The sequence below is a fragment of the Mus pahari genome, chromosome 9 (assembly GCF_900095145.1).
Source record: "Mus pahari chromosome 9, PAHARI_EIJ_v1.1, whole genome shotgun sequence".
Lineage (NCBI taxonomy): Eukaryota > Metazoa > Chordata > Mammalia > Rodentia > Muridae > Mus > Mus pahari.
Genome location: NC_034598.1, coordinates 47,208,147 through 47,232,520, shown reverse-complemented (window position 1 = coordinate 47,232,520; position 24,374 = coordinate 47,208,147). Strand labels below are relative to the sequence as shown.

General features: G+C 35.5%; 3 protein-coding genes and 1 pseudogene across 3 annotated transcripts; 2 read left to right on the top strand and 2 right to left on the bottom strand.

The window, feature by feature from the left end:
- Window positions 1-246: 246 nt before the first annotated feature.
- Window positions 247-1,185, bottom strand: LOC110326503 (olfactory receptor 6C1). The gene has a single exon (XM_021205007.1). It carries the CDS (start codon window positions 1,183-1,185, stop codon window positions 247-249), a length of 939 nt encoding a protein of 312 aa, XP_021060666.1.
- A 9,328-nt stretch (window positions 1,186-10,513) lies between these two features.
- LOC110326588 (olfactory receptor 6C3-like) lies at window positions 10,514-11,470 on the bottom strand. Its single transcript, XM_021205133.1, has one exon. The coding sequence runs from the start codon at window positions 11,450-11,452 to the stop codon at window positions 10,514-10,516; it is 939 nt and encodes a 312-aa protein (XP_021060792.1). The 5' UTR covers window positions 11,453-11,470.
- A 3,749-nt stretch (window positions 11,471-15,219) lies between these two features.
- On the top strand, window positions 15,220-15,343 carry LOC115064735 (annotated as a pseudogene).
- A 7,097-nt stretch (window positions 15,344-22,440) lies between these two features.
- Window positions 22,441-23,385, top strand: LOC110326636 (olfactory receptor 6C6-like). Its single transcript, XM_021205211.1, has one exon. The coding sequence runs from the start codon at window positions 22,441-22,443 to the stop codon at window positions 23,383-23,385; it is 945 nt and encodes a 314-aa protein (XP_021060870.1).
- Window positions 23,386-24,374: the final 989 nt, after the last annotated feature.

Below are 24,374 nucleotides of genomic sequence, written 5' to 3'. Positions count from 1 at the left end.
CCTGAATATAATGGCCAATTCTTTACTATTTTTTTACATGTGTGTTGTGTGTTTTTGTCAACTATTTTATCCATTTATTCATATATATCTGTTACATTTAGGAAAATGATACTAATTCATCTGGATTGGGAGCACTTAGGAATTTAATAATATAAATCAAGGATAGAGAGCCATATTGATATAAGTAGGCCATTGAAATCTTCTATTTTGGCCTTCAACGTACCTCTCATTAACAGTCCATTCATTTCATTTACTTGTGGAAAATACCGTCTTCCTTGCCACGTTCATAAAGGCTTGCTTGACTTGCTGATTCCTCAGGCTATAAATGAAGGGGTTTAGCATGGGGGCGACTGAGGTATTTAGTATGGCAACTCCCTTGGTCAATGATGCTCTATCTGTAGCTGAGGGTTTAATATACATAAAAATGCAGCTACCATAAGAGATGGAGATGACAATCATGTGGGAAGAACATGTGGAAAAGGCCTTTGACCTCTGACTGGCAGAAGGAATCTTCACAATCGTCCTGATGATGTATGTGTAGGACAGAAATATTAACATCAAAGTTAACATTAGGGTAAAGACAGCACAGGAAAATCCCATCCTCTCCAGGAACTTTGTATCTGAACAGGAAAGTTGAAGCAGGGGGAAATAATCACAGGTATAGTGATCAATGATATTGGAGCCACAATAATCAAGCTGTAGAAGCAGCATCAGTGCAGGGAAGATGATTAGGAAAGAAGTCAGCCAGGAGGCGAAAACCAGCATTGTGCAGACCTTCTGACTCATGATGGTCAGGTAATGCAGGGGCTTGCAAATGGCAACATAACGGTCATAGGACATGGCAGCTAGAAGGTAAAATTCAGTGACTCCCAAAAGGATGAAAAAAAATAACTGTGCTATACAGTTGTTGAAGGAAATTGTTTTATCCCCTGAGATAATAGTGCCTAAGAACTTGGGTATAGTGACGGTTGTGAAGGATACTTCTAAAACAGAGAAATTCCTGAGGAAGAAATACATGGGAGTCTGGAGGTGAGAATCCAGCAAGGTGAGAGTGATGATGGTCAGGTTCCCTGTGATGCTGAGTGTGTAGGTGATGAAGAGAAAGACGAAGATCACAACCTGGAGCTTTGGGTCATCTGACAATCCCAGAAGAATAAACTCTGTGGTTTCTGTATGGTTGCTCATTCTGCAGTTAGTTTTTATTCCTTCTGCCGAATCTAGATACAAAACCAGAAAGAATCAAGTAGAATTGAGAATTTGTGAAAACCCAAACGGGGGCTGTTCAAATAGTATGCTGTTTCCACCTGTAAGGGAAATTTAAAGCTCTTCAATACTAGTGATTCTTTAATTACCTTTCTTTGTACAGAGAACAACTTCACATTCAAGGCAGTTTGAAGGACAGTTTGGAATTAAAAGTGTAATGCAATATCTTTTATCTCAATGAACAAGGAAATTATAAAAAATATTCTCTTGGGAGCTGTAAAGAGAAAAGTACTCTAAGACATTTCAGTAGTGATATTGTCTTGGTACAACTAGTATGAGAACAGAATAGAGGTACCCCAAATAAGAATAAGGACTTAGCATATATTCCTGTCGCCCTGTTCCAAGTTATGTATCCAATTGATGCTATTAGAAAGAGGGTTTTACTTTTCATAGAAAGTGAGATGATATTGCAAATATATTCACCAAGGAAATGTTAAGGATATTAGTTAACCCCTTTTGCTCCATTTTTCCATTATGTAAATAAATAGTTTCTTCTGCAGAAAAATCAATATTGAAGGACAACTTTAAGTTATACGTGTTAACATACATTAAACATTTGAAAATCATATATGTGGTCATGGTTGTATTTGTAGCTCAGTGTAATGACAACCAAACCACATTTTCTCACTCCTTTATTTCCATAACATTAGCAGTACCACTTGCTGTTACCACACATAAAACCTTACATTCCATAGGAGGAACAACATGAACCAACCAGTACCCCAGAACTCCCAGGGACTAAACCAAAGAGCACATGTGGAGGGAATCAGGGCTCTAGCTGCTTATGTAACAGAGGATGGCCTTGTTAGTCATCAGTGGGAGGAGAGACCCTTGGTCCTGTGAAGGCTCTATGAGAATGGGTGAGTTGGTAAATAGGGGGAGGTGGGAGGGGATGGGCGTTTTTCTGAGGGGAAACCAGGAAAGCAGATAACATTTAAAATATAAATAAAGAAAATATCTAAATAAAAAATGTTACAGCAAAAAACAAAACAAAATACAACCCAAAACAAGAAAACAAACAAACAACAAACAAGAAAACCAAAAACAACAACAAAAAAACAGTAGAAATTACCCATTATCGCTCCCGTCTATAAAACAATCATTTTTGAATACAGAGAAAAGGAAATATTTCTGGCTGCTGAAAATGAGTTCTTTTTGCTGCTCTTCAGGATTTAACATCTATTTTGCTAATTTCTCCAAGTCCCTGTTGATGGGCTTTGCTGTTAGGTTGTTAATGTAACCTTCAGTGCCTTGAAGAACTCCATCTTGCTTTTCCCATGTCCAAAAATTGACCCTCAATCATATTTTCTTTCAGATGGCCTGAGGATTTTACTTGTGATGAACTCAGAACTGGAAAGCCTCTCTCCCCTTTTAAAATTAATTGTATATTAATTGTACAAAATAGTGGACTTCATTATGACATTTTCAAAAAAACCTCAAAACCCCCAAACCAAAAACCAAACCAAACCAAAAAACCCTTACATTCATTCCTGTCAATAGATTCTACAACTTTGTCCTTTCTCAAGTCCTAAATCTTAAGTGACATAGTGAATTCATAGGAGGACAAGATTTCGTTATCAAAGCTATTTTAATATGTGTTGTGCTTAGTATAATGTTAGCTTAAAAGAAGAATTTTCCCAGTTAATATTGCCTTTTATTTATTCACTTGTTGACATAATTTTCTTCTCTATGGTATACTGTGCATGTGTATTATTTATATTTTTATCTTTGTATTATAATGTAAGTTTTCTCAATTATTGACTTGATTCAATATGCTTAAGCATATTGTGTTTTGAAAATTTTTCAAATGAAATGTATGTAAGGGAATCCACAATATACACACATACATAATTTTAAAAAAATGTGAAATATTATTTTGACTCACTCACTTTACTGTTTCTTTAGTAGCATTATTCTTTTTTTTTTTTTTTTTTTTTTTTGAGACAGGGTTTCTCTGTGTAGCCCTGGCTGTCTTGGAACTCACCCTGTAGACCAGGCTGGCCTCGAACTCAGAAATCTTCCTGCCTCTGCCTCCCAAGTGCTGGGATTAAAGGTGTGCCCCACCATGCCCAGCTTAGTAGCATTATTCTTAATAGGTCTGAGTTTGACTACCGCAGACTAACCCCTTCTGGGTCTCCTATCTGCGTGGAATGGGTTTCTGGTTGTAGGTGGGCAAAGGAGTAGGCGAGATGGAGGGGTGACAAACAGACTCCACACAAGGGAGTATGGATCTGAATGTAATTTGTCAAGTCAAGTATCAAACTTTTTATACAGAAGAAAATAGGGAAGTTAGGTGACATACCAGCAAGGTACAATGAGGTTACCGGATTCTTACATAAAACAGAGGAATGTAAACATAGAAGGACTGGCAGGAATCAGCTGGGATAAAATTCAATGTTAACAACTGGGATTTAAAAGAAACCCCACCTAAGATCAGCTTAATCTTAGAAGCCAGGAGCAAGGGGTTTGTGCCCTTGCCATAGTTCCTATTCTAGTCTATTGTATAGTCCACCTTCCCCCTAGGCCATTGTAAATACCTGTGTATGGGTGTAGCTTAGCTATCTATAGTTCTAAGTATCTACTCTGGTTCCTCCTTAGATCACAAACTTCCTTCTTCCTAGATAATGGTAAATTCCTGTGTAGGGCAGTGACTTAGCTATACATGCCCAGGGTCGACTCAAGGACTGACTAGGACTGGTGAAGAATCTAACTTAGCTATATGTCAAATAGAGGCATTTATAATAAAGCAATATTAAGGGAAAACACACATATCCGTTTACCAACTAAAGCAAGGACAACGGAGCATTTGTTATACAGGATGCCACGATTCCAGGAGACTAAGTTTCAGAGCCCAGATTTTTGGGTCCTGTTGTGCTTATCACTACTGGAGTGAATGTAGCATTTGACTGTGATCAAAATTATATGTTACTTTTTAAATCTCTATCTCAAAAAGTACCTCATCATAAAATAGGTAAGATTTGATTCCCGTGTTTAGGTGACATTCTTGTAGCAAAATAATGATATTAAGACTCATATTTAAAAATAGATACTAAAGTTAAAACAATTACAAGTAATTTCATATACAGACTATACTTCATGCTACCCCTTTGAATGATCTCTCATAGCTTAGCCTATTTTCAATACAAAACAAGTTGTTAATTGGGCATTGTCAATATGTGAGTCTATGAGGGTTGTTATGGAAATGTAAGAGCTGGCTTTTGAATAATGATTTTTATTTCTTGAATTTCCCATTTGTTGTAGCTCTTTGAAAGTCCTATTAAAATTATTGTATTTTATACCTTAATATAAATTTTAATCATTTATATCATAGTGAAGATTGTTATAAGTATGTTTAAAATAATCATAATGTTGAAATTTCTGACTTATCGACTGATGTATTATTTCTAAAACTGTAAGAGTAACATGCTGACAGTTGAAAAGACTAAGAAACTTGCTTGCCCCACTGTATGCCATAATTCTAAAATCTATAATTGTTGATAAATTAAATATATTTTAGAATTAAAAAGATACAAATACATGTTAGATTACTGCTGTTTTGTATGTGAAAATCCATCAATGCATCATATTTTATTCTCTTTCAGTTGCATGTACTTTTCTTATTTTATGTACTTTAATTTTAACATTTACATGTAAAAATGTAATTATTCAATTTCCCTCTATTGATAAGAGCCTGGAAAGAGTACGGGAAGCGCTGTAAAGAAATGTCTTAGTAGGTGTTGGTAAATGAGAACATCCCTCCCCCATAACACTTCTGTACCAGTCTTCAAAGACTAGAAAAACAGGCTTAAGGAAACTGCAAAGCTAGTTGTTGTAGGTAATTTAATCCCCATCTCTAGGTTTGTTGTAATATATTTTTATGTTATAACATTCACAAGAACTCAATGGATTGATCTCTTTTGTCAATTAAATGGGTTTAATACAAATTCTAAAATTTCATAGATTCCTAGACCAAAAAAAATTATAACACTGATATATTTTGCTTGAGAATAAAGATTATTCCAAGCATTTAACTCATCTGTTTAGGTGCAGAATGTTAAATGGTGTAGGTTATTTATTTAGTTAAATATTTATCTTTTTACTTACTTATTTTTATGTATATGAATGCTCTGTCATTCTGGATGTCTGGATGCCAGAGTGGTCTTCAGATCTCATTATAAAAGGTTGTGAGCTGCCATATGGTTGCTGGAAATTAAACTTAAGACCTCTGGAAGAGCAGCTAGTGCTCTTAACCACAGAGCCATCTCTCCACGACATGGATTAGATTATTAACGTCTCATTTCTTCCATTCATTTCATCAAAGTTACGTCTTACTCATCTTCTAAAGAATCTGAACAATTCAAAATAAAATGAAAAATGATAATATTTGTTTAGTATCATGATTATAATTAATTTTCTGGGTTTTCATTATGAAAATATCTTCAAATCATGCCCTTTCCAAGTTTCTCCAATGAAACAAATAACAACAATTACAATAAACTAGGTAAAGTATGGGCAATTTATATAAAATTCATGGAGAGAAACCATATTGTAAGGTATATTACACTGAAAGGTTAAAAATGCTCTTTTGAGAGATAGATTATTAAGTTTGACTAATTGCAATTTAATTTTGGTATGTGTATTTGAATATTGTTAGTAATATTACATGATTCAATGAATGATCATTTTCTGCCATGATACATTGACTTTGAAAGGCCATTTTTTCCTCAACTTTCTCTACATTTATCTATTTTTTTCAGTCAACCTTCATTAGATTAGCGTTATTAGAAAAATTATACAAACCACATCTCCAAACATATTTTATTGACATTGCCTTAATTCTTTACACATTCAAATATTAAAGAGTTGTTTATAATTTTGGAAGATAGAAAGAATAGTTATTTAATTCAATGTGTGAGTAATATCTAGCTCAGCTTCAAATTTCAAAATGTAAAAAAAAATACTCTATAAACATGAAGTTAAATAATAAGGAGGTAGAGTCGATTTAGGGTGAGTTGAGAGATAGGAAAGAATATGATCAAAATAAATTATGAGCAATAGATTTAGATACATGATAACAATAAGATAAATAACAAAAATATTGTCATATCAGATTTTCACTGCACTGCACATTCTGGATCGTACCACAAAGATTCTTTTGAGAGATTTTTATGTATTTATGTATTTATGTATTTATTTATTTATTTTTAAAATTGGATTTAGCAGACTTCCTAGAACTGAATGATTAGACTTATTTTTACTAAATTATCTTTTACTACCTTCACAGCAAGTTGTGTTTTTATTTCCAGAAACATATGAATAGAATAAATTAATTATTTTCAATAATAATGAAAAGGAACAATTTTCAACATTGTCATTTATATATAGAAGAAAACTTTTCTTTTTCCCAAAAGAAATTATTGAGTTACATTTAATACTAAAACTCATATCATAGTGTTTTGGAAAATGAAAAAAGAAAATCTGATCTATGAAGAATAATGCTAGTACAGAAGAAAAATGAATTTCAAGAAGTTTCATAGAAATGTTAGAAAAGTAATAAGCAATGCTTCATGAAAGTTTGTTTAAGTTATATACCAAAAATCTATAAATTTCCTTATGTAAATTTTATCTAAAATGAATTCTCAAATTTAACAGTATATTCATAGCAGTAATAATTTATTAAGGGCATTATTTATTTCAGGAATCAAAGGCTTGTATATTTTATTTCATTTAATTATTCTAACACATTTGTAAAACTTTTATTCTGATTCTCAAATGGCGAATCCAATTTGGCAACTTTCATTAATTTATAAAAATGTTGAATGTCAGATACCAACAGATTACCTTCAATTAAAGAATATTTCTTCAAAAGAGCACTAAATAGCCTGTTAAAAACAGAATGAGAACTGGTGAGATAATGAATATTTGCTTTCAACCAACAGAAAAGGTATAAATTGGCATAAGCAGTCATTGCCACATTTCAAAACATAATTACAGTAAATCTTAAATTTGACAACGTTGAGCTCTGAATTGATGTTTAACTTTTAGCGACTTCCACTTCCCTCTTCGTGATCAGCTTACCTGTGATTACATACAGCTTCTCAGAACAGCTAGAAGAGTGGATGCATCGTCCATTGCTATTTCTTTAAAAACTTCTTCCCCCAGGAAATGAGATTGGGATTCGTTGCAAATGTTTTCATCCATGTTCTCTCATTTTACCCAAAGTGAGTTTATTCCTTTGGTTGCTGAGAGATAAGAAAGAATGAAGGTGGACATAGAATTAGTTTCAGAAAAGGTTTTAAAATAATCATGGTTTGTTAATATATTTTATGTTGTAAGGGATAAATTTTTATCCATTTACTCTGCAACTGGCCCAAGGGACCAATTCAGCAAGTAAAAATTGTCAGCAGAGGAATGTACACAAAACACAGGGGAATAGCATTAGTATCAAAACTAAAAAAAGAAGCTTGGAGGACATTGTCCAGAGTAAGATCACTGAGAAAGAAGAAAGTCACGCTGATTTTTCATGCAGTTTAAAATCTCCCTACCTTTAAAGTTTTGACTACATTAAAACTCCTTATACTTTATTCTCCTTTTATCTGTTCACCGAACTGCTAAATGACAATGAATTAATGTTGCAATTTATGTGTCAAATATATTAGGACCATCTTCCTTTAAGGTCCAATAATATTGCACAAGACTTTAGCAAATGCTGTCCTCCAAACCATTAAAGTAGAGCATGACTACGGTTTTTTTGTTTTGTTTTGTTTTTTTGAGACAGGGTTTCTCTGTGTAGCCCTGGCTGTCCTGGAACTCACTTTGTAGACCAGGCTGGCCTCGAACTCAGAAATCCGCCTGCCTCTGCCTCTTGAGTGCTGGGACGTGCGCCACCACTGCCCAGAGGCTAGGGGTTTTGATTGTGTATTTTTCTTGCTTTTTATTTAATTTTGAAATTATTTCTTTTAGTTTTGAGATTATAATTACATGGTTGATCTTTTTGCTTTCCTCCGTCCAAACCCAACCACACACCTCTGACTAACTCTCTTTCAAACTTGATGGTCTCTTCTTTCATCAACTCTTGTTATCGACATATATGTATAGGAATGTGTATGTACATAAATACAACCTATTAAGTCTGTATAGTTTTACTTGTATGTATTTTCATAGATGATTATTCAGCATTGCATATCAATTGGTATGCTCTCTCCTGGGGAAGACTATTTCTCAAACTTTTTGATTTTTAAAATTTGTTTTACTTTTTCATGTTTTAATTCAAAATAAAGTTTTATGCGATATACTCTAATTATGGTTTCCATTTTCCAAACTCTTCTCAAACCCTATCCATATCCTCACTCATCCAACTCCATGCCATCTTTCCCTTGCTTTTAAAATCGGGTTATCATATTATCTACAATTGGTCAGTGATTATAATCAAGTTTCTCAACTGTCTTGAGCATTGATTGCATATAAAGAGGAGGTAATGGTGATTTTCATGTAGTTATAAACATTAAATGTGGTAAAAGTTAGGCCATATACATTTCAAAATGACATTTTGTAAATGTTTTGTAGAATAGTATTATTTGGTATATTTTGTTTATTCTTTAAATATTTCTTGATATTTATTTCATTTTATGCTCATGAATTTTCTGCCTAATGTATGCATGTGTACCATGTGTTCACAGAAGTCAGAAAAGGGTGTTGGCTACCTTGGGTGCTGGAAATTGAACTCAGGATGTCTGCAAAAGTTACCAGTGCTCCTAACCACTATGCAGTTTCGCCATATATACTTCAGAGGCGTAGCATAATATATAATTTTTAAAAAATAGCATATTTTAAACAGATTTCCAGCTAAAATAATAGTAATGGTGGCTACCTAAATAGTCATTTGATTAGTGATAGTTTTAATACAATAGTTACATACATGATTATAGTTCAGCTGAATGGGTCACCAATCAAAACAGACTGGTAGAGATGATGAGTATTGATAAGGATAGGACAGATATAAAAGAGAGTATCATAGCATGTAATCAGATTATGGCATATACATGATTATGAAATATGTATATATAAGATTATGAAATAACAAAACTAATAAAAATTAAAATGGAGAATAATGAATCGGGTAGCTGGCCTAATGTGTAAAAGCATTAATGATGCCACACTGGTAATCTAATTTCTATCCCTGGAATGCACATCAAATGCTGGATCTGGTGGTTCAAAGCAATGGTCCCAGCACACCAACTGCTATACTGAAGGCAAAGAAAAGAGTAGGAAACACAGAAAAGAAACAAGATAGACCCTGACACAGTTGTTGAAGACAAGATCTGACTCCTGAAGTTGTACTCTGACCTCCATGTATGTACAATGGCACATGATGGGCAATAACAATAACAACACAGGCATACACACATAAACATGGAAGATGCAGTAACAAGATCTAGGATTGCAGCAAATCTAGGAAATAAAATAAATATATTATGAAATTCAAATTGTTTGTTAGTAGAAAATATTTGTACATTCAATAAGTGAAGAATTAGTTGAGTAATGTACACAGCTTGAAAAATAATGTTTATTGCAGATATTTAATATAGTCCATGTAAAAACTATTTCATTTGTGACACAGAAGAGAAATTTATGTTTATTATGGCAGTAATATCTCTATAGAATAAGAATATAAAATACTATTGTCAAGAATAAAAAAACCAAGTAATTTAAATTCTATAGTAACTAATTTTCCACTCAGAATTTTATTCATATTTTCAATTTTTATTTTTTTTGAATTAGGTATTATAACATAATCGCATTTCTCTCTCTTCTTTCTTGCCTCCAAAATCTCCCATATACCCTCTCTACTCTCCTTCAAATTCATGGCCTCTTTTTTTCATTAATTGTTAGTGTATGTGTTTTTGTGTGTGTGCGTGTGTGTGTGTGTGTGTGTGTGTGTATTCCTAAATATAACCTGTTAAGTCTACAGCATGCTAGTTGTATGTATGTTTTCAGGGCTAACAATTTGTCAGTTTTTTTGACTAGACTGAAAGGTGTGGTCAGGTCTGTGATTCAAGCTACTTTGGAAAATGAGGTGCAAGAAATAGTGACTCAGCCACACCTGGGCTACAAAGAGCAAGTGCAAGAGTGATTTGGTGAGAGAGCATTGAGATAGACTCTATAAGATCAACAAAGAATATAAAGGATTTAAATTTTCATTAAATTTTATTGAATATTTACAATGACATATCTTCATATAAACACATTTTCATTTGTTTCTGTAAAAAACTACCTTATGAACCAAGTCTTTGAAAGCTTGTTTTACTTGCTGGTTCCTCAAAGTATAAATAAAAGGGTTCAACATGGGAGCAACTGAAGTGCTGAGAATAGCTACTGTTTTGGTAAGTGATGCTCTTTCATTTGCTGAAGGCTTCACATAGATAAATATACAGCTTCCATAAGACATGGAGATGACAATCATGTGTGAGGAACAGGTGGAGAAAGCCTTTTTCCTCTGATTGGCTGATGGAATTCTTAAAATAGTCCTGAAAATGTACATGTAAGATAAAATCACCAAGGCCAGCGTGAACAGTAGAGTAACCAGAGCAACATAGAAACCAATCACTTCTAGGAGCCAAGTATCTGAGCAAGACAGTTGTAAGAGGGGAAAATAGTCACAGCAGAAGTGATCAATGACATTGGAAGCACAGAAATCTAACTTTAGGACCAGCATAAGTGGTGGGAAGATGGTCAGGAATCCTGCCAGCCATGAGGTGAAGACAAGAAGGGTGCAGACTTTCTGATTCATGATAAGGGTGTAGTGCAGTGGCTTGCAGATGGCAACATAGCGATCGTAAGACATTGCAGTTAGAAGAAAAAACTCTGTTACCCCCATGAAGATGAAGAAAAATAACTGAGCAAAACAATTATTATAGGAAATGGTCTTGATTTGCGTAATTATTGATGCCAAAAATCTGGGAATGGAAACGCTAGTGAACATAATTTCTAAGAAGGAGAAATTACGAAGAAAAAAATACATAGGAGTCTTTAAGTGAGAGTCCAGCAATGTGAGGATGATGATGGTTAGGTTTCCAGTGATGCTTACTATGTAAGTTATTAATAAAAAGATGAAAATTACTACCTGAAGCTCTCTGTTGCCTGATATTCCCAAGAGCACAAACTCTGTAATTATAGTGTAGTTTTTCATACTTAATTTCTCTTCTAATAAAATATATTGATGAAAAAGGGACCAAAGAGTTTATTTAATGGAATGGAATTGAAATTTTTTATATGCTGATGTTACCATCTCCAACAAAACATTGCAATGACTTCCTTTCCCTGTAAGAATTACTACATGTGCATTTGTCAGGTTTCATCTAACATTTTTGTTAATCAGCATTATCTTCCTTTATAAATATATATATAGATGTCATTAATTTATCATCAAAGCATGCAGGTCAAAGCTAATACTTGTTCATTATTATTGAAAGAGAGACCATATACCATACTATATTGAAAAGGGATATATACTTATGGACTGGCATGTAAAATTCCCTTAGTAATGTTTTTATATGAAGCCTCATATGTGTAATACAATGTTGAAAGACAGATTGCTCCATGGTAATTATTAACTTTACTTGTAATTTGAATGCTGCTATGAAATAGCTGCCTGGAAAGCATATGTATTAATTTCAAGTTTCTGAGACTGTTTTTAGAACTGACATATCTAGTACTTAAAGTCAATTGTGATGCCATTTCAAACATACAGGATTTATTGATAGAGTTCAATGAACAAATATACAATGCATTGTATTTTAAAATTTTTCATTCTTACAAAAATCATTTTTATGTATAGCCCCAAGTACCTGTGTCTTGGAAACAGAGAGATGTAGGATTATCATTATGTTGGTTATGATTACAAGTAATAAGTCTGGTGAGATGGCTCAGTGAGTCAGAGCACTGACTGCTCTCCCGAAGGTCCTGAGTTCAAATCCCAGCAACCACATGGTGGCTCACAACAATCCATAATGACATCTGACACCCTCTTCTGGTGTGTCTAAAGGCAGCTACAGTGTACCTACATATAATAATAAATAAATCTTTTAAAAAAGAACAAACAAGAGTAATATTAGTCAGATATCTAGAAGACAAAAGCATAATATAATAAATGATAGATTTAGATGATTATCATATGAAATAGTTTAATTAAAATGATTTTTTAAATATTTGCTTAGTGTTTTTACCCTTAGGTTTTCTTTTGAGAACAAAAAGGAACTCATAAGGAAGTTTTGTTCTTTGGTATGAAAATATAGCATTGCTTACCTCCTTGAAGATTATATATTCAAATTAAATTTAAAAAACTGTTAGATTTACTTTATTAAATGTTTAAGGTATAAGCGACATGACTCCTAGCTGTCCTGTTTAATACTAATACCCAGTAAACAACATAATGGCTGTGGCATAAGTTCTCCATTATTATGTGATATAGCTGTCTGTCTATAACAGGGCATGTTCTTCTTGGCAAGAGGTAATTATTAAAAATGATAATGGACATTTCCCCTCTTCTATATAATGCTTTTGATGATCAGTGCTGCACTTTTTGCAGTATACATATTTGTCATTAATTTATTATTAAACATGTAAGTCAAAGACCTACTTGTTATTATTTGAAAAATTATTGAACTATATCCAATGTGCTTCTACTAAGAATAAATATTAAAATGGCAATTGAAGGCGTTCTCAATTCTTTTTAATTAATAGGATTTTAAATAACAGCATGAATTTATTTAAAACACAGAACATTCTTTTCTTATATTGTATAACTACATTAGAAATGTATCCTTAAATTTTCCCAAAATATGAAATATATTTTATGATAGTCTTCAGAATAATTTTTGGCTTTCAGTTATACCTTTACATAAAATCTTTTCACATAGATTAAGCACATGCTTAACCTCAAGGAAGATTTCTAGTAGTCTCACATGGAAGTAAAATAAATTGCTCTATCTATCTATCTATCTATCTATCTATCTATCTATCTATCTATCTATCTATCTATATCTATCTATCTATGTATCTATCCAAATGCGCATATATATATATATATATATATATATATGTGTGTGTGTGTCTGTCTGTCTGTCTATCTATCTATCTATCTATCTATCTATCTATCTATCTATCTATTTATCTATCTATCTATGTATCTATTCAAATGCGCATATATATATATATATATATATATATATATATATGTGTGTGTGTGTGTGTGTGTGTGTGTGTCTGTCTGTCTGTCTATCTATCTATCTATCTATCTATCTATCTATTTATCTATCTATCTATCCAAATGCGCACACACATATGTATGTATGTGTACATGTATATGTATATGTATGTGTATGTGTATGTGTATGTGTGTGTGTGTGTGTGTGTGTGTGTGTGTGTGTGTGTGTGTATTGGAGAGTCTTACTGTGTAACTCTGGCTGGCCTGGAACTCACTATGTAGACCAGACTAGTTTTGAATTCATAGAGATATGCCTGCCTCTCTATATAATATTCTTAATCCTTCCATGTGAACAGAAATATGACTAGGAACTGCACTATAAAATGCTATGACTTGAATTACAATAATTCTTTAACTTCTAGGGAAATGTGTATGGCTAGACATTTTAAATTTTTATGCAGAATGTAAAAAATGAATATTGCATAAGGATAAAACAACTTTACCTTCTGTGATCACTATAAATCCCTGAGAGACTAGCTTGAGGAGAAGAAGAAAGCAGAGGTTAATTCAGGAGATGTGGTGCAGTCATGATATACCTGTTTGGAAATCACAGCAATATAGGACGATAAAAACATTGTAAGCCAATGAGCTAATACAATAAACCCACTTTCCCTTCAGCCAAACTTAATTTTCCTAATAAGCACATGGACTCTACACTCGGGACATAATTTATCCTTAATTATCTAGGGATTGGTTAAAACTGAGTGAACTATTCTGCAAAGGATGCTTTGTTGAGAGTAGTATCTTAATTTTATTCATCTGTACATCTCAAAGGCAGAAAAAAGATGAAAAATTAAACAAACATATTTTAATATCTTGAAATATCAGCAAACATTATTTGCTTCTTTCAGAGTATAACAGGTTGCACCCATTATGGAAATCAATATGGAGCGTTCTCAAAATTAAAACTAGCACATGACCCATTCGTGAGCATATACCCAAAGGACTCTAAATACTACCAGAGAGGTGCTTGAGCATTCTTGTTACTTTTGCTCAAAAAGAAAATGGAAGCAGTGTAGTTGTTGAACAACACATGATACACTCACAAAATGGAATTTTACTTAACTAAATAAAAATTAAATAGTAAAATTTGTAGAAAAATGAATTGAGCTGAAATTATTATATTGACTAAAGTAACATGCTCAGAAAATAAGCAAAAATTGAATGCTCTCAGGCACATTCTATTTTAATTTTTATATATGTGCAGATGTCTAGGGCATACATATATTCATATATATATATATATATTCATATGAGGCTGTGATTGTGAGTCTAGGACATATAACTAGAGTTTAGAAAAGTGACTTTAAAGACAGAGAAGATGTAAGAATATATATGACATAAAAGGAAGATGCCAAGTTGGGAAGTGTACAGGTTGGGGTTAGTTGGGAGAGAAGTAGGAAGGAAGATAAAAATGAAAATTATGTATGAAAATACCATAATGAAGTGATTTCCTGGTATTCTAATTTAAAAGGGTAAAATATCAAATGCAATATTTTAATTAAAAACTTAAAGTTTAAACTAACGCATTTATAGAAGTGAGTATATAATAGTTATAGTAGTATAAAGGGACATATAGAATGGTTTTTATAGTTCCCACTAGACTCCTATTTTATTTACATTTTAAATTAGTCAATTTAATGCTCTATAATGTAGACTTTATGATATTTTGTCTATATTGACATTTTTTGCCTGGCCCTAGAAGTGTTGCAGGTATAGTTGCTGTGTCATTTGTAGGTGGCAGAAAGGAGAAATTCTATTTTTACACTCAGTGTTCTGATCTATGAACATCTGGATGGTTAATAGCCTAACATTCCCTGAAAAAAGCAAGCTTGAGATAACTACCAATCCGTTACCAGGGGCTTGAACAGGGAGCTAGCCTAAGATGGCCACCAGTTTGGTGCCAGCAGACCCAGGCAGCTCCCAGGACCAGGAACAATCTAGAGGCTAGAAGAACCAGATTTGAGACTGAACCACAGTGGCTGTGAGTCTGAAACAGAGGACCCTTGCATGGTGAGGAGCGAGCCTGAGATGACCATCAGACTGGCACCATGGGGGCCTGGACAGAGAGCTAGCTTGAGATGGATCACCAGTTGGCCACTATGAGAGCCAGGGATGGTGGGGTTCAGATAACGACCGAGATGGTCCCTCCTGAGTGCCATAATATATGAGTAGTGCATAGCACTCCTGAGATCACTTCTGAGATGACCACAGACACTCGAGACCCTAGGGACTACTAAGAGGAGCAAGTAAGTGATGGAGAAATGGAAGAGAAACATAAGGGTGTGGGCACTATGAAGATGGGCAGAACTGGATACTTGAGGGTAGTGAGGAGCACCCTGATGTGAGTAGCCAGTTATGCCACCTGGGATCATGGTGAGGTTCTGGCCTGTGCTGTCACATCTGGGTCCCTGGCCTTGAAGCAGTAGGGATCTGTTACCACCAAACACCAGGCAGATGTCCCTGGTCTGGGCTGCCATCTAGGGATATGTCGATGGATATCTGGGTGGGCTATGAGTAACTGGCCACACCCCTCACCTGGGAGAGCTGGCCCTGCCCTTAGCCAGCTGTGGTACTCAGGACAGCCCCTGGGAACATGCTGCAGGAGTTGCAGATGAGCCAACCCCTGAGGATATGAGTGTGGGAGAGCTGGTCCTACCACTCATCTGGTCAGTGGTGTGGATGAGGGAAAGATACCTTCCTGTCCCTCTTGCCAGGTGCTACCCATGGGTTATCTGAGTGGGAGAGCTGCCCCTACCCCTCACCTGCAGCAGCACGGTCCCCTGCACCTCACCTGGGAAACACAGTGCAGTTGGTCCTTGATGTAGGAGTTGTGGGTGAGCCAGCCTGTGTGCATGAGAATGGGAGAGCTGGCCCTGCCTCTTGTCTGCTATGTGGTGGCATCAGTGAGTGAAAGATTCCTCTCCCCTCCATTTTTGTCATCACCACGGAAGAGTTGGCTTAACTGAGTCATGAGAGTAGGAGAGCATTCCCTGAACTTCCCTAGGCAACACAATAGAACTGATCCTGATGGCTGCATGTGTGTAAGCTGGCCAGAGAGTGTGAGTGTGCAAGAATTGGTCCTGCCTTTTGTATGCTGAAGAGTGGCATTCCTGTGCCCCATCCTTTGCCATTTATAGCAGGCAGGGGATCTGGTCCCGGGAGCATAAGAATGGGAGAACTGGCCATAACCCTCACTGTCTGCAATGCCTGGGAGAGTGGGCACTGTCCCTTGCTTGGGCAGCATGGTAGCGCTGGCCCTGATGGCAAAGTCCTGAAGGTTTGAGGGTGGGAAAGTCAGTGGGCTGACCATCTCAGATACCTCTCAGGCCCAGATCCAGGGTTTTGAGTTGGTCCAACCCAACATCTACTCTATCTGTGTACTGCTGAAGTGCATGAAGATGCCAATCCTATAGATTTAAAATTTCAGGTTCTCCATGACATAAGGCACACAACAGGGTGTCTGAGATTAGTCCCAGTGAGGTTCCAGTACTGATAGAATAGCAAAAGCCAGAGACCTCATACCAGACCAACCAGTCACTGCAATGAATATTTGCAAGCAAAAATTTATAGACAAACGGGTATACCATGAGACACACTGTGATATACTACACCTCCTACAATGAGATTTTTTTTCTCTGATTTTGGAGGGGGGTTGCAAGGGTGGATAGTGGGTGCAAGGGGAGGGGGCGATGACTGTGATTGGGATGCATGATGTTATGTTCACAAGGAACTTATAAAAAGTTTTTAAAAAGTGACATGACTACCTGGCCATAGAAACTCAGAAGCAGTATATCTTTAGAATCATGGTTTGAATATCAAAAACCCCTCAAAGGCAATCTACTTTCCAGAAGAGATATTGAAAATATTTTATTATTTATTATTTGTTCATCAGTTGCTTTTGTCTTATTTAATATTAAGTATTACTTCTGGACATTAATAAGAAACTTTTAAATTTTTTCTCTTATTACACAAATGATGGGTTTCATCATGGAAGTTGTGTGTTTGTGCGTGGGGGGGGGCAGGGGTTATTCTTGATTCTCATGTGCACCTATCCAGTTCTCATTTCATTCCCCCATTACTCTCTAGTCCCATGCTCCCTACCGTTTCCCAAGAGAATTCTTCCTTCAGCTTCCATGTCCCATGTTTCATGGTCCTTCCACTTTTGCTCTAGTTTACTTTTCTTTTCAAATATGAACAATCTGTGGGAAAGTAGATGTGAGGGTGGCCTTTAAGTCAAGAAGTCCTCTCAATTTCAGTTACAGCAGGGGAACTGCAGACTACCCATGGCTGGTAAATCATTCTTTTAAAAATCAATCCAGATTTGGAAAACAGTATACTTTAACAAGAATAGTGTAACAGGCACAGAAACAGATGGTTTGTATGAGTAGAAGGACATCAGCATTTACAGTGTGTATTGTCCTAGCCTGGAAATCCTGTGTGTACGTTTTTGTGTAATTATATCCACATGTGTAAGACCATAGGTGTACACAAATTACATTTCCTTCTTTCAACAAAAGATGGGACACCATGCAAATGTCTACTACTAGAATCTTGGATGCATGTGCTATGTTTAGTATAATCCTACATGAAATTGCATATATATTATAATATATATTATATAGAGAACATATGTATGCCAAGAATAATCATACACATACTTTATAGAACAATTGGTGAGGGCAAGTTCCCTCAGAGTGCCTCCTCTATCCTAATTTGGTGTCTTTCATGTTTCATTTCAGAGTATTCCATTTATTTGATTATTTTTTAGTCCTGCGAAGAATTTCATTTGGATTATGAGGGGGATTGTGTTGATCAATAGACGGCTTTTGGCAATATAACTACATTGATCTTATTTACATGATGAATATCCTTGTTTTCTTCTTTCATTGTATTTTCCTAACAGTCTTTAACAGCCAATTCTCTTGCCCCTGTAAACACAACTACAATGGTTAATCTTTTGCCTCTCCCCCATAAAAGGAGCATCCTAGTAGGAGCTTGGAAGAGAGTAAGGCTAAGGTGTCACACCTTTTTGATTGTAAAATAGTGGTGGGGCCAGCAACATTATTCAGTTACTATTGCTAATTGTTTGAAGGCCTGTTGACTTCAGTTCGGGCCCTGAATCTTACAGGTAGCAAGAAAAAATTGACATCCAAGAGTTGTCCTCTGATCTCCACATATGTGCTTTGAAGGTGCTCACTTACCTTTACACACACACACACACACACAGAGAGAGAGAGAGAGAGAGAGAGAGAGAGAGAGAGAGAGAGAGAGAGAGAGAGAGAGAGCAAAGCTAACTAAATGAAAGAAAGAAAGAAACAATAAAACAAAACAAAAAATGGTAAAAATAGAATCTCCTAAAACACCCTACTGTTTATCATCTGTGCCTTACACAGCTGTCCTACTGTGCTTCATCTGTGTCATACATAGTTGTCCTACTGTGTATCAACTGTACCTGACATGGCTGTTCTAGTGAGCATCATCTGTGCCTTACACAGCTGTCCTACTGTGTATCATATGGGCCTGACACAGCTGCCCTAGTATGCATCATCTGTGTCATATATAGGTGTCCTACTGTGCATGATCTATGCCGTACACAGCTGTCCTACTATGCATAAACTATGCCTTACACAGCTGTCCTACTGTGTATCAACTGTGTCATATATAGTTGTCCTACTGTGTATCATCTGTACCTGACATGGCTGTTCTAGTGGGCACATCTGTGCCATACACGGCTGTCCTACTGTGTATAATCTGGGCCTAACAATGTTAAAACATTATTTAAGGAATGAGCAAAAGTATCCTACAAGGGTGAAGAATGACACTCCAGGAAACCACATCCTAGGTAAATGAGCATCCCAGTGCTAGAAGTAGGTTGTCCCCTGTGAGTTGTTGGCAACAAGGTCCTTTGAGTGTCCCTGTTATGATAAAGACTAGTGTCATTGCTGTTAGTTGCATGTTAGAACTAAATTTTAATTAGAGAAATTAATGGAGAAATCAAGCTGGACTGGCTCAGAAACATTCATTTCCTTTAGACATCTTTCATAATAATGGAAGGAATTATGCAAGTTGTTAGGAAAGATGATAGCCCATATTTCTACTCAGCTATTGACCCTGTATGCTATATTGTAGAAGTGCCAATCAAGTTATAACAGCTATAGCAATAGTGGCATGTATTATTATGGGTACAACCAACATTTCATTGGATTTAGTAATCAATGAGGACAGCAGAGGGCGTGCTGTAAAACTAGTATTGATTGCTCAGACAAAATCTCATGGCAGATGAAGTCACAGGCACCAGGGAGAAAGTAACTGCTATTGGTTTGTTAAATGAATGTTAAACTTTTTACTGAATAGTTATGGTTTTGCCCATAGATTATTACTTCCATTAACCTTAGAGCTGAAAATGTGGATATCCACAAAGAAATAAGTTAATATATGCTTTATTTATACCACAAACAAAAATCAACTTTAAGAAATTATATAAATAATACAATACTTCATAATTTTAAAATCTTGGAAGAAAACTTGGAGGTCAACTTTACATTGCTCTTTTATATTTTAAAAAAACCTCCTTTTATTTTCTGTGTATGGGTGTTTTGTCTGCATGACTGTCTGCATACCACATATGGACTGCACTTGTGGAGACCAGAAGAAGGTGTTGCATTTCCAGGGACTGGAGTTGCATGCTATTGTGATGTCATATGCGTGTTAGGATACAAATCCAGGTCCTGTGGAAGAAAGCCAGTACCATTAACCATACAGCCACCTTTCTAGTCTTAATGACATAATTCTTAGTGATGATTTGAAAGATGTGATACCAAAGACACAAGAACAAAAACAAAAAAATATAAAAGATTGTAGCAATGGAAAAGACAAAACAAAAAACCCTCAACAGAATTAAGATAGTGTATAGAAGCATAGTTTATAAAACATAAAACCAACAAGGGGGCTAATTTTGGAAATGCATAGCAACTACAGTGAACTTCTGAGAAGCATTTTCTTGACTTTTCTAAGTCATTTATGACACTCCTCAGGGATGCTTTTCCTAAAGTTCTGATAGACCATGGTATCTTTTACTACCATTAACGAGTACTTTGTTGCAGGGATCCCTAGAGAAGAGTTTGCGGTGAATTCAGTAGCTCCCCTGAGTGAATGAGAAGTGGGAAGCAGTGGACTAGAGCACGTATAAGGCACAGCTGGCTATGAGGCATCTCTAGAGCACGTATAAGGCACAGCTGGCTATGAGGCATCTCTTTGATAGTTCAGCAATGAGTTCTTATTTTTATTACTCCTGATTTTTTTTTACTTCATCTTTAAGAATGACATCTAATTTGAGCATTGTAGTGACAGTGATCTCAACACTGAGCTAAATTTTACAAAACTCAGCCTGTCATATGGCACAGTTAAAATTTTCATCATAATCTCAATATTCCATAGTAAATGTGAGTTTGAAGGAATGTGGAAATTCTTTATGGAAGTATATTATGTATTGTGCCTTTTCTGACAAAAACATTAGAAATTAGTATTTCTAACGAACAAAAATGATCATGCAAACAATTGAAATTATCTTTAACAAAGCAGAATGGTTAATGTGTGCAAAAAGTAAGTTCATGTTGATTTTACATTAATTTTATAATGTGAAACTTTATAATGTGAAATATCCATGCTAAATTTAAATTAATTTAATAATGTGGAACTAAAGCAAGTGTACAGTAAGTCCAATTAAGGCAATTGTGTTTGGATTACTGAATTTTTATATTTTATAAAATGTTCAAAGTAGTAGGTGTTTTGAGATTATGTTTAACAAATTAACTAGTGTATTTTATTTTATACCATTCTAATTGTTTTCTTTGACTGTTTTATAAAGTGGTATGAAAAATGCTATAATAAGCAATTCTTGTGATTTGGTGATACCATGATTCTAAGTCTGCTAAACCTACATCATTCAGAAATAACGAATGTCTATCCATCTTTTCAAATATGAGCATTCTGGGTAACAGGAAAATAATAAATATGTTCATTTGATGAAAGCTTATAAGTACTTAGTAACTAAAACCTGAACATAAGAAGTTGATCTTAAAATTATTCACTAATGCTGATTTTTGTAAAATTCTGTTATTTTTGTACAGAATTGTTTTTCCCCCAAATTGGTTTATAAAATAGCATATGGAAAAGAGAAGAATATTAATAAGATAAATAAAAAAGAAATAAACAGGAAGGAAGGAGCTCTAGTAAACTCATTTAAAGGGAAGAGAGAATCAACTGGTTATTCAAATCCAAACTCTCAGCCTTAAAACCATACACAACATTATACAGAGTGAGCAGGTGGTACGTATGTACTCAGAAATAAGTATATATAAAGGTATCTATGAAAAAAAGAGTCTATGAATTTGAAAAAGAGCAAGGGTACAGGGTACAGGGTAAATTTAGAGAGAGGAAACGGGGAGAGGAAATATTGTAATTAAGCTATAATTTTGAAGAAAAAAAAAAAGTCCATAAAGAAGCAAGAACCAGTGGCACAGGTCTGTAATCCAGGCTGCTTCAGAGGCCCAAGCAGCGGGGAGGGGATCAGAAGCTTATGGCCTGCATGGTGATAGAGGCTATTTGGAAGTGAATGTATTAATTAGCATTTGTACAAATTAAAGAAAAATACTATCTCTTTTTTAGGAGAGAGTTATATGAAGAATGGAATTATATGAAGAATGTTAAGAAAAAAACAGATTAGGACAAGTTTATAATTAACCTATGGCATATAATCATGTATCACCTGAAATTTCAGGTTAGAGAACACTTGAAAATCGATTTTATTACATACCCCTTCTGCTTTAGTGTAGGTATATAAATTCTAATGCACATAAGATATTCATTTGTTTTTAGTTTCCTATATTTGTTAAGGCTCACACATGAGAATGAAAAATCAGTCAATGGAAATTGACTTCATTCTTTTGGGATTGACAGATGACCCACAGTTGCAAATTGTGGTTTTTCTGTTTCTGTTTCTCAATTATGTAATGAGCCTGGTGGGGAACTTAATCATTGTGCTCCTCACCCTGCTGGACCCTCGCCTCAAAACTCCAATGTATTTCTTTCTCCGTAATTTCTCCTCTTTGGAAATCATGTTCACAACAGTGTGTATTCCCAGATTCTTGACAACCATTGTGACTGGAGATAAAACTATTTCTTATAATAATTGTGCAACTCAGTTGTTTTTCTATCTTTTGCTGGGAGTCACAGAATTTTATCTCCTGGCTGCCATGTCCTATGACCGCTATGTTGCCATCTGCAGACCACTGCACTACCCTATCATCATGAACAGCAAAGTGTGCCACCAACTCGTCCTCAGCTCCTGGGTGACTGGGTTCTTGATCATCTTTCCCCCATTGGCCATGGGTCTGAAGCTGGATTTCTGTGATTCCAGGATAATTGATCATTTTATGTGTGAAACTTCTCCTATTTTACAGATCTCCTGCACAGACACTCATGTTCTAGAAATGATGTCCTTTGTCTTAGCAGTGGTGACACTTGTANTCACACTGGTACTAGTGAGTCTNTCTTACTCTTTCATCATTAAGACGATTATGAGTTTCCCTTCTGCACAGCAAAGAACCAAAGCCTTTTCCACCTGCACTTCCCACATGATTGTTGTCTCTACAACATATGGGAGTTGCATCTTCATGTATATTAAACCATCTGCAAGGGAGAGAGTGTCTGTGTCTAAAGGTGTAGCTCTGCTGTATACTTCAATCACCCCCCTCCTGAACCCCTTTATTTATACACTAAGAAACCAGCAGGTGAAAGAAGTCTTCTGGGATATATTACAAAAGACTTTGGGCTTTCTAAAAAAAAAAGTTTAAAAATGTGTTTTAAACTGCAACCATACATTAAAAATGAAACTTTAGTTCATATATTTTTATGACTGTCTTCCTATGTCAGCAGTTATTTTGTATACAGGATGTTTCTGAAGAACCCTGTAACTCCGTTCCACCTTATATTCAACTTTCCCATGAAAGTTTGCACTCTGTAAGAACTATCTTCCTCCAATTCCTTTCTAAAAGTATCTCTATAGGTATGTGTTACTGTTTGTTACATAGCCATTTCCAGAAATCATTGGACTTGAGTATGACTTCCAAAAGCCATGGTAAGTACTTTCCTCAGGAATTTCCCTGTGACTTGCATACATGGGAGTCACATGCACTTTACATCCCTACATCACACACTCCACCACTCCTCACCTTACCAGACACTCAGTACAGATTAGATAAGCGATTCAGCCTAGCTTCTCTGTGTATTACATAGTTTAAATGAAGCCCACAGAGTTGTTTAGTGAGTACTCTCTATTTGGAATGTGGACCATTCTGTAAAGATAACACCTGAACTTGTAAGACACACAGACACCTGTGGGACCGTTAACGGCAGCCTGGTTTTTGGTTGAGCTAGGTTTAAAACCCTGGAGATCCTGTAGATAACTCTGCAAGGAATGGTAGATGTTTTGCCATGCTCCTACATTTCAGACTCCTGACACAAGGCCACAGATCTCCATTCCATAGGTCTGTGGCAATAAGTCATGTAAGGGCAATGCCCCAAGTCCCTCCACAGGTAGAGGATGTGACCACAGATCAGATCAAGACAAATCTCCATTTTAATGAGGCACCTAAAGGTCTGAAGGACTTAGCCAATTAAGCTTCCCTTCCCAGACACTCCTCCCTGCAAAAGTATTTAACCTCAGGCCTGCCCTGAGAAAGTGGGTTATGGTTTTACTCATCACAACTCTCTGCCATGACAATAAATGCCTTAAAACCATGGACTGTCTCTTCTCACTGGGACCGGCCATGGGGAGCAGTGG